Source organism: Dendropsophus ebraccatus, chromosome 12, assembly GCF_027789765.1.
Source record: "Dendropsophus ebraccatus isolate aDenEbr1 chromosome 12, aDenEbr1.pat, whole genome shotgun sequence".
Classification (NCBI taxonomy): Eukaryota; Metazoa; Chordata; class Amphibia; order Anura; family Hylidae; genus Dendropsophus; species Dendropsophus ebraccatus.
In genome coordinates this window covers 21408376-21421838 of record NC_091465.1, presented here as the reverse complement: position 1 = coordinate 21421838, position 13463 = coordinate 21408376, and the positions used below count along the sequence as shown (strand labels likewise).

General features: G+C 43.2%; 1 protein-coding gene across 1 annotated transcript; it reads left to right on the top strand.

Moving 5' to 3' along the window:
* The first annotated feature begins 2097 nt into the window (after nucleotides 1-2097).
* On the top strand, nucleotides 2098-12866 carry LOC138769121 (nicotinamide N-methyltransferase-like). The gene is made up of 3 exons (XM_069947352.1): nucleotides 2098-2254; nucleotides 6349-6556; nucleotides 11747-12866. The coding sequence occupies exons 1-3, from the start codon at nucleotides 2110-2112 to the stop codon at nucleotides 12168-12170; spliced, it is 777 nt and encodes a 258-aa protein (XP_069803453.1). The 5' UTR covers nucleotides 2098-2109; the 3' UTR covers nucleotides 12171-12866.
* Nucleotides 12867-13463: the final 597 nt, after the last annotated feature.

The window sequence follows — 13463 nt, the reverse complement described above, 5'->3', positions numbered from 1 at the left end:
GGGTAAGGCAGCTACCTCACAGACCATCGCCAGATGGGTGAAACAGGCTATTGGGGAATGCTATAAATCCAGTGGGAGGGATATCCCTGTAGGGTTTGGGGCACACTCCACCAGAGCAGTAGCCACTTCCTGGGCAGAGAGGGCATCTGTCACACTAGAACAGATCTGTAGGACCGCTACTTGGAGTACTCCACACACCTTCTTTAAACATTATAGGCTACAACTGTCCTCAACAGAGGATTTGACGTTTGGTAGAAGAGTGCTTCACACAGTAGTCCCTCCCTAGGCGGGGGGAAAAAATTCCTAATCTAATCTCCAGGGGTGCCGTCATAGGGCGAGAAGAGAAAACAAGAATTACTAACCGGTAATGTCTTTTCTTTGAGCCCACGACGGCACCCCGCCTAATACCCGCCCTCTAAAAAGATCTGACATACCTTGACGGAGTTAATGTATGTTTAATGTATATACTTTATTTAAAAAAAAAAATATATATATATATATATATATATATAGATGTATGCATATATTATATGACACAGATTGTATTCTACGTTGTGTTTGTTAAATATTCGCTCCTAGGATCCTTGCTAAAAACTGGTGTTGGTGAGAGGAGGCGATTCTTTTAAGGTCCAGTGTTCTGTTTCCTGTCCAATGGGAGTAGGAGGTGGTCCTCTCCAGTGGTGCCGTCATGGGCTCAAAGAAAAGACATTACCGGTTAGTAATTCTTGTTTTTTATACTAGGAGGGCTACCTGCACAGGGAGGCCTAACTACTATACAGATGCTCAAAGGGCCTGACCACTATATAGGGGTATAGAGGGGTCTATTGGGGGCACAGAGTGGTCTAACTAGTATATGGATACAGAGGGGAATAACCACTACAGGTCAAAGACCGGGCAGTATAGATGTGGAGGATGATGATGGTGTAAAAGGAGGAGCCTAAAATGTTTGTCCGGCAGATCTTATTAGGACAATTTTGAGAGAAGTCATTATGATGGCCCAGGCCGGATGGTGAAGAAGATAAAAGTGAGCATTGCCAATTGGAGTAGAAGCCCCCTGTGATTCACTGAAAGAAGATGTTGCCTGTGAGTAACTGGCTCTAACTGCACTGTAATCACTTGTGGTCTATAGAGCCTATGTAGAACTGATATCTACTGCTATATGGTGGCTGAATGAGGTGACACTAGTATAGGGTGGTAATGGTCAGTATATGGTGGTATTATTTGTAAACTGGTAACTTTTGTATTATTTACCTTTGTATGCAGATTTGGTCAATAACAGTACGATGGTAATGTTAGTGGTCATGGTGTGGTGGTAATAGTTGCCCCTTTTATACTGTTATTATTAGTAATATTGGTTTTGGTATACAGGATTTGGTTATTGTGACAGTGATATGTATGATAAGGCCATGTTCACACAACGGAAATTGTGTCTTAATCACTGCTGTTGTTTCCGATGTGCAACAATGGCTGTGAATAATACACAACTTACGTGCACTGCAGTCTGAGGGAATCCCGGCCAGAGTTTATACACATAGTAGACACTCCGGTCAGGATCACTTGCCACCACATTAATTGAATAGCGTCCGCACTAGCCTGACAGGTCACACTCTCCATTGTCGGCTACGGTGAATTGGGATGCGGGCACACACGGATGCGCCCGCATCCCAATTCAGCACAAATAAAGATCATCCCGCCAGTACTGCAGTACCGGCTGGGATGATCTTCACTGACACCGGCCGTTCTGTGACCGGCTGGGTCACAGAACGGTCGGTGTTTAACGTAGTGGGAGCCCGGTCTAATAATGTATGATAATAATTGCTAGGGGCCCAGCCATTTCTACTTATGCCCCTGATATCCTGGTTTTGAGGAGACAGTAAAGACTGACTTAACATTCAATATTTAATTGTCTAATATTAGTTATATAATAAAACAGATGTGTGTATTTTACTATGAGGCAAACACACTTTCCCATGACTGTCTTATGGGGATAATAACTCATGATGGTATAAGCAAATAATGTTGTGCTTTGTCACTTGATTCCTGGTGGTATATAGACACCCTGAGTACCGATGTAGAGTTACCCCCCTGTCTATGATACAAGATTAACCAATGGCTGCCAGCACCTATAAGCGCTATGACCTCGATGGCTATAATTCCAGAGAGTATCTGGAGCATTATTTTTCAGATAAACCTATATTTCTAGAGGATACTGTGTTTTTTCCTATTAACAAACTTACTCAGACGTTCTCAGAAGGTAATTTATTTTCTTTCATTGGTTTTAAACAATGGAATTGAGTTTGAAAACTGTATTTTATAGTCATTAAAGGAGTTATCCAGCGAAAATCTTTTTCTTTCAAATCAACTGGTTTCAGAAAGTTATATAGATTTGTAATTTACTTCTATTTAAAAATCTCAAGTCTTCCTATACTTATCAACTGCTGTATATCCTGAAAGAAGTGTTGCTTTCTTCCTAGTCTGACACAGTGCTCTCTGCTGCCAGCTCTGTCCAACACAGGAACTGTCCAGAGCAGCAACAAATTCCCATAGAAAAACTTTCCTGCTCTGGACAGTTCCTGTTTCAGCAGAAAGTGGCAGCAGAGAGCACTGTGTCAGACTTAAAAAGAAAACAACAGGAAATACAGCAATAAGTATAAGTATAGGAAGACTTGAGTTTTTTTTAAATTATCTATCTATATGAATCTTTATAACTTTCTGAAACCAGTCGATTTGAAAGAAAAAGGTTTTCGCGGGATAACCCCTTTAAATGTGTTGAAAAAATAGTGTTGCAGGGTTAAGTGAAGTCAATTTGGCCCCTATATACTATATTATATACTATACCTGAAGCCTAGAAAAATGTGCTCAGAATGATAAAAGGGAACTCAAAAATTGAGGGAGTGTTAACTTTTATACCACTTTTGGGCCGAAGTAATTTCCTGATAAACTATGATGATCTACTTTAACCCCTTGCCTCCGCAGCCTGTTTTGGCCTTAATGACCAAGCTCATTTTTCCTAATTTGACCTGTCTCCCTTTATTCCATTATAAAAATATTTAAAAAATTTTTTAAAATTTTATGAAAAATTAGAAAAAAATTGCATTAGGATGACTTTAAACATTTCTGCTTCTTAAAAAGTAAGTCATGCCACATAAATTAATTACTAAGTCACATTAGCAATATGTCTACTATGTACTGGCATGATTTGGTAAACATGTTATCAGGACCGGAAGGTACAAACACAACAAGACAGTGGGCCCTAGGTCTGTACCCACCCACTCTCCTTGCCTACTTGCCTCGATCGGCCCTAGGCGGCCGTGGACCAGGGTCGGGACAAAGAGTAGGCCAGAGTAGGCGATGGCCTAGGGTGCCAAATGTCAGGGGGCGCAGTCTGGATGGATAAGTAATTAATTTACTTACCCATCAATCCTGCCCCCGCCCACCCTGCACTGTAACTATGAGCGCTTTTTTGAAAAGGATGTTTGATGACTTCATGCCCATGTGATCAGTGTGGGAGGAGCTATCTTTCTCTGCTAGGCTTTCTATGAGGCTGCTGGTGTCCCGGGCTGTTTATGAGGCAGCAGTATAGTGAGTGCAGGGTATAAGATCAACAGGAGGTAAGTCACACTGAGGGCACTGTTATGTAATGTTCTGCGGGGTCAGGTGTGTGGGGGCAATGTTATGCGATGTTCTGCAGGGCAGGGGTGTGTAGGTGCACTGTTAAGTGATGTTCTGCAGGGTCTGGGGTGTGTGGGTGTACTGTTATGCAATGTTCTGCAGGGTGCGGGGTGTGTGCACAGTTATGTGATGTTCTGCATGGTCAGGGGTGTGTGAATGTGATGTTCTGCAGGGTCAGGGGTGTGTGGGGGCACTGCTATGTGATGTTCTGCCGGTTCAGGGGTGTGTGGGGGCACTGTTATGTGATGTTCTGCAGGGTCAGGGGGTGTGGGGGCACTGTTATGCGAAGTTCTGCAGGGTCAGGGGGTGTGGGGGCACTGTTATGCAATGTTCTGCAGAGTCAGGGGTGTGTGTGCACAGTTATGTGATGTTCTGCAGGGTCAGGGGTGTGTGGAGGGGGCTCTGTTATGCGATGTTCTGCAGGGTCAGGGGTGTGTGGAGGGGGCTCTGTTATGAGATGTTCTGCAGGGTCAGGGGGTGTGGGGCACTGTTATGCAATGTTCTGAAGGGTCAGGGGTGTGTGGGTGCACTGTTATGCAATGTTCTGCAGAGTCAGGGGTGTGTGGGTGCACTGTTATGCGATGGGTTAGGGAGCACACAGGGGGTCTATATACTACTGGGGGAGTAGACAGGGGGTCTATATACTGCTGGGGGCAGCACACAGGGGGTCTATATACTACTGGGGGCAGCACTCAGAAATCTATATACTACTGGGGGCAGCAAACAGGGGGTAGATATATAACTGGGGCAGCACACAGGGGGTCTATATATAACTGGGGCAGCTCACAGGGGTCTTTAAACTACTGGGGGCAGCACACAGAGAGTCTATATATAACTCTCATAGACAGGCTATGGCACACTGAGGCAGGCAGGATTCCATAGTGGAGAGTTCTGTCGTGAAATTCCACCACATTTACTTCGTGCGACCATACCCTTATTGAGAAAGAATCCATTTTTATGTTTTTACACTTTATTATTTTATTTTTTATTTTTTTCACTTTATTTTTTGTTTCCCTATGGGACTCAACACTGCGATCGTTAGATCGCTAGTATAGCACATAGCACTACATCAGTACTGGTATGTGCTATACCTGTCGATCTTACACTGATAGCCTGTGAGACAGAGTCTGCGGCTCGATCTCACAGGTTACCTTACTTGGGGCCATGCTTTTTGCACGTACACAGTGCAGGCACACATTGGGACCCTGTCATGGCTAGTATAACACATCGCAGTTTTCAAAGTCAGTAGTCAATAATCAGTACTCAAAGTCAGAAGTCAGTAGCCAAAGTCAGTGAACAGTAAGCAGAAGTCAGTAGTCAGCAGACAGAAGTTAGTAATCAAAGTCAGTAGTCAGTAATCAGTAGTCAAAGTGAGAAGTCAATGTCAGAAGTCAAAGTTAGTAGTCAGAAGTCAGTTATCAGAAGTTAGTTGTCAATACTTATAGTCAAGTGTCACACTTGTGTAAAAATGAAAAGACAAATATAACAATGGTGGGCACAGCTTGAATAAGTCAAATAAATATCTTCCACAAAAGAAAAAAGCGACACAGCTATAAGAAGTTGCACACCCATTAATAACATACAAATGAGAAATCTTTATTAATACACTCACAACAAAAAAACACTAAAATAAATTAAAATGGTGGCCAACAAATGCCACATGATAACATATGTGCCTCCACAATATTTGGAGCTACATAAAATATACCAGGTATGGATGTAAATAGCCCAATGATAATAGGACCTGTCAGTCAATAATTATAAAAGTATAGCAAGAAAATACATGTCCAAACAATATCCTGAAAGTAGTATCTACATAAATAAATAAATAAATTATATATATATATATATATATATATATATATAGGAACAATGTACTTAACATACTCAGCAGTCAAAACACATGACAAGTCCGCCCTGGTATACAGTCACCTATACCCATACTTGTGTAAAAATGATTCTTCACTCTGACTATGTCCTTATATGGTGACTGTACGCCTGATCCGCCGCTGACAATGAGTATTCTGGGGAGGTCCGGGGAGAAGTCCACCCTACCCCCCACCCCCGGCTGAGGGAAAGAGAAATGAGACATCCTTCGAAAATAAGACAATAAAAAATATAAGGCACCGTCTTATTTTTAGGGAAACATGGTAAATGAAGGTCCCACATCTAGGACCCACACCTAAAGCATCTCAAAAACAGAGTTCCCCTGCCTATATCCCATCTGGTAGGGTGATTACAGGCTGCCACATGCAGTGGAGATTGAACAGAGGGATGGCTGTGCTCCTTATATTCCATTATTTTGAATACTGTATTAAAGGTTTGGAGGTTCAGGGGTTTGGTCTACTTTAGAAACCCAGTCTCATAAACCCAATAAGGAAAAACTTAGAGGCTTAAATAAAAGCCAATTTCAAGGGTTCCTCTTTCTTGCTGGAAGTGATATAGACATATGTTATTATTTATCTGCAACATGGGTCTCCAAACTGCGGACCTCCAGCTGTTGCAAAACCACAATTCCCATCATGTCCAGAAAGCCAAAGCTTTGGATTTGGGCGTCCAGGCATGCTGGGAAATGTTGTATTGCAACAGCTGGACCGCAGCTTGAATACCCATGACCTACAACATCTGTATAGGTTTATTATGGTAAATATCTTATAGTATACAATTTTTTTTTAGGTCGTATTAAAGGTAATATCTTGATTGACTTCAGCACTGGTTCCCTGATTCACAATTTCTATGCAGCCGCCGAGTGTTTTAAACCCATTATAGTGCTGAAGATCAAAGACAGATGCATCCTGGAGCTGAAGAGATGGCTGGACACACGGACAGGAGCGTTTAACTGGGGACATGCCGCAAAACTTCATGAAGACATAGTAGGAAAGAGGTGAAGAATCTGTCTAAATATTAGTGTAAACCCACCATTATTGACGCTACTGTAATAGAGATAATGATTAGAGATGAGCGAGTAGTGAAATATTTTTCTAAATTCGATTCGAGTAGGCCGTGATGCTGGACTACTCGATCGAATATTGAATCTCATTAAAGTCTATGGGAAAAAAATGCTTGTGACTTGGTGATCTCCGAATGGTGAATTTAGGTTTCCAAGTCCACCATGACGCCTCAGAAAATGATGCCAACACCTCCAAAATGAAACTGGGACAGTAGTGAAAGCATGCCTCAGTGCAACTAACACGCCAAAGTCGCATCATTACGCCACTATCACAGCCTATCCACAAAACACTCCAAACACTCTCAGTATACAGCCGTACATATATATATATATATATATATATATATATATATATATATATATATATTGAGAAAGGCCCCTGTATTTATTTGTGAGGGCCAAAACGCGTTGCAATAAAAGACATAGTGTTTTCTACCCATCAGTGATTCATGACATTAGTTTTGGTTATGCACACCGTATGCTACCTTTGAAGTCACCTGCGCTTCACCTTTAACCCCTTAAGGTCAAAGCCAATTTTCGTTTTTGCACTTTTGCTTTTTCCATTTTATGTTTAAAAGTCCATAGCGCTTGCTTTTTTTCACCTAGAGACTTATTTGAGCGCTAATTTTTTGCGAAACCAATTGTACTTTGCAATGACTGGCATTATTTTTCCATAAAATATGCTGCGAAACCGGAAAAAAATCATTTGCCCTGTCAAATTGAAAAAAAAAAAACGAATTTGTTTTGATTTCGGGGAGTTTTGCATTTACGCCGTTCGCCCTATGATAAAACTGACTTGTTATGCATGTTCCTCAAGTCATTACGATTACAAGGTATATAACATGTATAACTTTTATTTTATCTGATGGCTTTTAAAAAATTCAAACCATTGTTAGCAAACATACGTTCCTTAAAATCGCTCTATTCCCAGGCTTATAGCGCTTTTATCCTTTGGTCTATGGGGCTGTGTCAGGTGTCATTTTTTGCGCCATGATGTGTTCTTTCTATCGATACCTTGATTGCGCATATACGACTTTTTGATCACTTTTTATTACATTTTTTCTGGATTTGATGCGACCAAAATTGCGCAATTTTGCACTTTGGAATTTTTTGGCGCTTACGCCATTTACCGTGCGAGATCAGTAATGTGATTAATAGTTCAGGCGATTACGTGCGCAGCGATAGCAAACATGTTTATTTATTTGTTTATTTAATAATTTATATTTATAAAATGGGAAAAGGGGGGTGATTTGGACTTTTATCAGGTTTGACAGCTGCATTGAAGTGCTTAATTAGCCGGCGCAGGTCCCGTTGCCGCTAATAGAGGCACTGCCCGGCAGCAGATTGCAGCCGGGATCGGTGCCGTTCAGAGCAGGGTCCCGGCAGTACCCCGCTCTGAACACCCCCCGTGGCACCATGACGTACCAGGTACGTCATGGGTCGCTAAGGGGTTTAAGGGGAATCTACTGGCTTGCTGGGCTTACACCTGGCTCTTTTCACACTCTGATACATTGCCATGTCGCTTCACGTGGTGCCCCCTGAAGGAGCTGCTGTGATACTTTGAGTATATGCGCTATATAGCGGTGTGCCTATAATGTTGCACAACTCCACCAGGTGGGTGGTGACAGTTACACTTTAACCAGCGCTTTTTTAATATAACGCACCCAGAAGCCCCCCTGTTTTCTTTTGTTTCTTATAGACAAGACATATAATATACATCTCATAACAGAGAGTCACAAAATCATGTTAAATGCGTTAGGGGATATTTTATATAATGCCGCCATGCTGGAGACTATAATAAACATCTTGGGGGGGATTTATCAAAGGGTGTGAAATTTAGACTGGTGCAAACTGCCCATAGCAAGCAATCACAGCTCGTCTTTCGTTTTACTAGAGCTGAAAGCTGAGCTGTGATTGGTTGCTGTGGGCAAAATTCTACACCCTTTGATAACTCTCCCCCCTTATGACTACCTGTCCACATTCCCGCAGTGTCTTGTTGTGTCCTCTCCTTTGTCCCCGACAAACTCATCTCTTGAGTGACAGCATTCTTGGCCAATCACTGCCCGCTGCACTCTGCCATCTTAGTCAATAATTTTCTATGCTATGGAAGTGTAAGCCATGTTCCGGGGTGGGCTCCCCAGGATACAGCCAAGTCATCTGCGGCAGCCAGCTCTCTCATCAAAATAGCTGCTCCAGACCTCCCTCATCTGTTCCTTCTTCTTCCCTCAGGTCACAAGTTCAAACTGTCTGATTTGCCTCCCATGATAACAACCACACCTTAAAGGGGTTATCCAGTGCTAAAAAACATGGCCACTTTCCTCCAGAGACACAATCACTCTTGTCTCCAGCTTGGGTGCAGGTTTTGCTGCTCAGTTCCATTGAAGTGAATGGAGCTTAATTGCAAACCACACCTGAGTCGTGTTGTCTCTGAAAGAAAGTGGCCATGTTTTTGTATCACTGGATAGATAACCCCTTTAACAACATAGGCTGTCAGTTACAAAACAGTGACATCTTATGGTCAAATGCAGAATCTCAGTTTGAAACCATAAATAATACATATTTCTATACACAGTTATATTTCCCTTGTAAAAGACAATGCAACTATTTTACCTTCTCACAGAAGCACAGGCAAATATAGTTAAGGTACAGTATGTGTCTTACCTAACAGTCAGTCAGACAGTTGGCTGTCAGGTATCATTCAGTAAGTGCTACAGGGTCATGGAAACTGGTAAGTAGAGTTTTTTTTGTTTTTTTTTTACTATGCTCCTATACCCTCTTCATGGTACATAGATTGTTTCATGGGTCAGAGATTCAACTATATCTGACTCATCTACAATCAGAGACACTGGCTGACAGCTGAGCGAGCAGAAGGATGGGCAGCATTGATTATTCATTAAGAAGAGGCAGGAGGAAGCAGTGGTGAGGTGTGCCAGAGTGTAGCACAAACAAATCCTCTTTGACATTTAATTACAGTAGGAGACATGAGATTGTACATAATCCACTGCACCAACGTTCCCATTAATCTGCGCAGCGCGGGCCACTCAGCTGACAGGGAGGCCCCGCTCACTGCCTCCAGCCGCTCGCCTGACCCGAAATCTCTGGGCGGCGGATGGCAAAGAATACTGTATCTGCGTTCTCTTCTGGACACAGATACAGATAGAATGGCAGTGCTGGCCTGCAGCCTATCAGAAGACTGAATGTGAGGGGGGCGTGACATTCCCCTTCCCAATCCCTCTTGTGACCGCAAGCAGTATTCTGCTTGCGGTCACAAGAGGCGATCCGGCCCCCAGCTGCTGCTCCTCTGACCGGGGTTGTCCTGCCCTGTGCGTCGACCGGGACTTCTGGCACAAAGAGTGCATGTTAGAAAAGCTCCCTGTACCGGCCCCGGCACACACAGAGCTTCCTGATGTGTGTGCCGCCTGAGAATCCCTGGGACATCCCCAGGGAGCAGAGCAGCAGCTCTGGAGCATTTGTTAGGTGAGGTCTTTTTTTCTTTTTATCTGCACAGGGGACCATCTATAAGGGGGATAACAGGGGGGGGGCATGTAAAAGGGGGATTATTAGGGGGACCACCTATAAGGGGAATAACAGGGGGGCATGTATAAGGGGGATATTAGGGGGACCATCTATAAGGGGGATATTAGGGGAGCCATCTATAAGGAGGATATTAGGGGGACATTTATAAGAGTGGTATTAGGGGGAATCTATAAGGGGGATAAGAGGGGGGCCATCTATAAGGGGGATAACACGGGGGGGACATAAGGGGGGCCAACAGAAGGGAGGGGCCATCACAACATAAGAGGGCATTTATAAGGGAGACAATACAAGAGCCTTCTATAAGGGGAATAACACATAGGCCATCTGTAAGGGGACAACACATGGGTCATCTATAAGGGGGACAACATAAGGGGACATCTATAAGGGGAAATACAAAGGAAGCCATCTTTAAGGGGGACAATACAGGGGGCCATCTATAAGGTGGACAATAAAGGAGCAATCTGTAAGAGGGAATACACAGGGGGGCATCTATAAAAGGGAATACACAGAGGGGGGATCTATAAGAGGGAATACACAGAGGGACCATCTATAAGGAGGCAGAGGGGGCATATACTATAAGGGGGTCACAAAGAGTCAGCCTACCCACTAAATGAGGACACAAAGGGGCCAATACAGATGTGCAGTTTGAGATGAGGATGGTGCCAGAGTGAGGAGCCTAATATGTTTCTCTGCCAGATTTTGTGGATTTGTGGCTTGGAGAAGTTCTCATAATGGCCCCGGGCAGATGGAGAAGAAGATGAAAAGGGAAGAACTCTGATCAGAGAAGACGTCCTCTGTGAGTCATTTGATAAAACTGCACTGTAATATATATGGTGAATAGAGCCTATGGTACCGATGTTTGTGTGTCTGCCTGACCATTGCTCAGCTCTCTTCCCATTCCGCTCAGCTGTGGCTGAAGTTTAGAGGGAACATTACACTGCATGGAAAATTACCAAAAAGGCACTATGCTCACTAGCACCTTAGGTAGGCCCCAGGAACTGACAAATTCCCTTTAAACCAATCTTTTCAGAGAGTCTTGTATATTTTGGTTAATGCTGGAAGGGCACTGTATATATATATATTAGGGGGACATTTATAAGAGTGGTATTAGGGGGGAATCTATAAGGGGGATAAGAGGGGGGCCATCTATAAGGGGGATAACACGGGGGGGACATAAGGGGGGCCAACACAAGGGACATCTATAAGGGGAACAACACACACACACAACATCACAACATAAGAGGGTATTTATAAGGGAGACAATACAAGAGCCTATAAGGGGAACAACACAGAGGCCATCTGTAAGGGGACAACACATGGGCTATCTATAAGGGGGAAAACATAAGGGGACATCTGTAAGGGAAAATACAAAGGGGGCCATCTATAAGGGGGACAATACAGGGGGCCATCTATGAGGGGGACAATAAAGGAGCCATCTGGAATGCTGGAAGGGCACTGTATAAGCTTGACACCAGGTAAAATCTATGTCCTTGAATTTGCATTGGAAGTCAACAATTAAATGCTGTCCTACTGATATTGGCTGTGGGGCAATAACTTTTTTTTATTTTTTTCCCCCTTTTTTTGCAGTGACCCGCTTCAGGACAAAGACAACAAAGTGAGATCAGTAATGCAACATATTGTGAAATGTGACCTTAATAAAGAAAATATTACGGACCCAATTGATTTACCGCCAGCCGATTGTATCATCAGTTGTTGGCTCTTGGACAACATCTGCAAAGACCAAGATGATTACATCAGATATCTCAGGAAGTTCTCAAGGTTACTGAAACCTGGAGGACACCTCATATTAATAGGATGTTTAGGTGTATCATATTACACAGTTGGGAAAGACAAGCTCCGTGCTTTCAACTATGATGAGAATTTTGTTAAGAAAGCTCTAGCTGGTGAAGGATTTGTTATTGACGATTGTGAGGTTAAGAAGGGAACGTCTAATACTTCCCTTACTGACTATAAGGCCATGATTTTCATTGTTGCTCACAGGGAAAAGTAGGTCTAAGAAGAAACTTAAAGTGACACTGTCACCCCCCTTTTTGCATTATGACTTCTCTACACAGGTGTAAAGGGTAAATTTTGCATTTCTCATACCTTATTTTTAAGGATGGTCCGAACCTGCCGAGGTTCAGGTTCGTATGAACCCGAACGCTCGGCATCAAATTCCCGCTGTATGGCCGCTCCATGCAGCGGGTGGATACAGCTATGGCTATGGCTGTATCCCAGTTATCCAGGCAGTCCTCCCGCTGTATCCACCCTCTCCATGGAGCGGGCAGTCAGCGGGAATCATTGCCGAGAGCTCGGGTTCGTACGAACCCGAACCTCGGCAGGTTCGGCCCATCCCTACTTATTTTATATAATACGTCATGTTGCTTGTTCTAGTAAAAAGTGATCTTTTATCATCTGCGGAATGCGCTGCCTGGACGGGGCTTCACAGGCACAGCACCACGTAGCCCCACCCATATCCCGCTGAAGGCCCTGCCGCTTCGTGACGTCATCACACATAGGCCCTGCTCCCTCGTCAACCATTGGAATGGCTGGCCTAGCGGTGTAGACCCCACCACCTCTAGGTCGGCCCATACCAATGGCTTCTGAGGGGGCGGGGCCTATGCAGCAATTAAGTCACAGGGGTGGGACCTTTGGCGGAGCTACGGAACATTGTGACCGTGAAGCCCCGCCCAGGTTGAGCAATCCATAGATGATAAAAGATCACTTTTTACTGGAACAAGCACAATGATGTATGATATAAACTGAGGTAGGAAAACTACAAAATTTACCCTTTACACCTGTGTAGAGAAGTCATAATGCAAAAAAGGGGGCGACAATGTTACTTTATACATTTGGTGTAATCAGACCAGGGCTTTCACTATGATCTTATTTACCTGGATTTAATAGAGAATCCTGCTTATTTGCTTAGGTAGAGTCTCGTGTTTTAAATATATCTGAGGGTGTATTTTAGTAGAACTGCTCCTTTAAAATTTTCAAATTATGCAATTACTTTAAAGTGAATTTTTGCCGATCATGTGTTTAGGTGTAACATTTTTGAGAGATAATTATATTCTAAACAGCTTCATAAGATTCAGATGCCTCTTGTCTCATACACAGCTTCAAATCCTTTTTTTAAACAAGGAGTTAAATGATATGGTCAACTTTGAAAAACAAATTTTTCAATTCTTGCTTTGCATTTATCTTTACAAAAACTTCTTCTCTGTATATTTTTAATGGGGAAAAAAGAACTAATGGCTAGGTCAAATTTGATGTGGTACCAAATCAACTTGTCATCCCAGGAAAG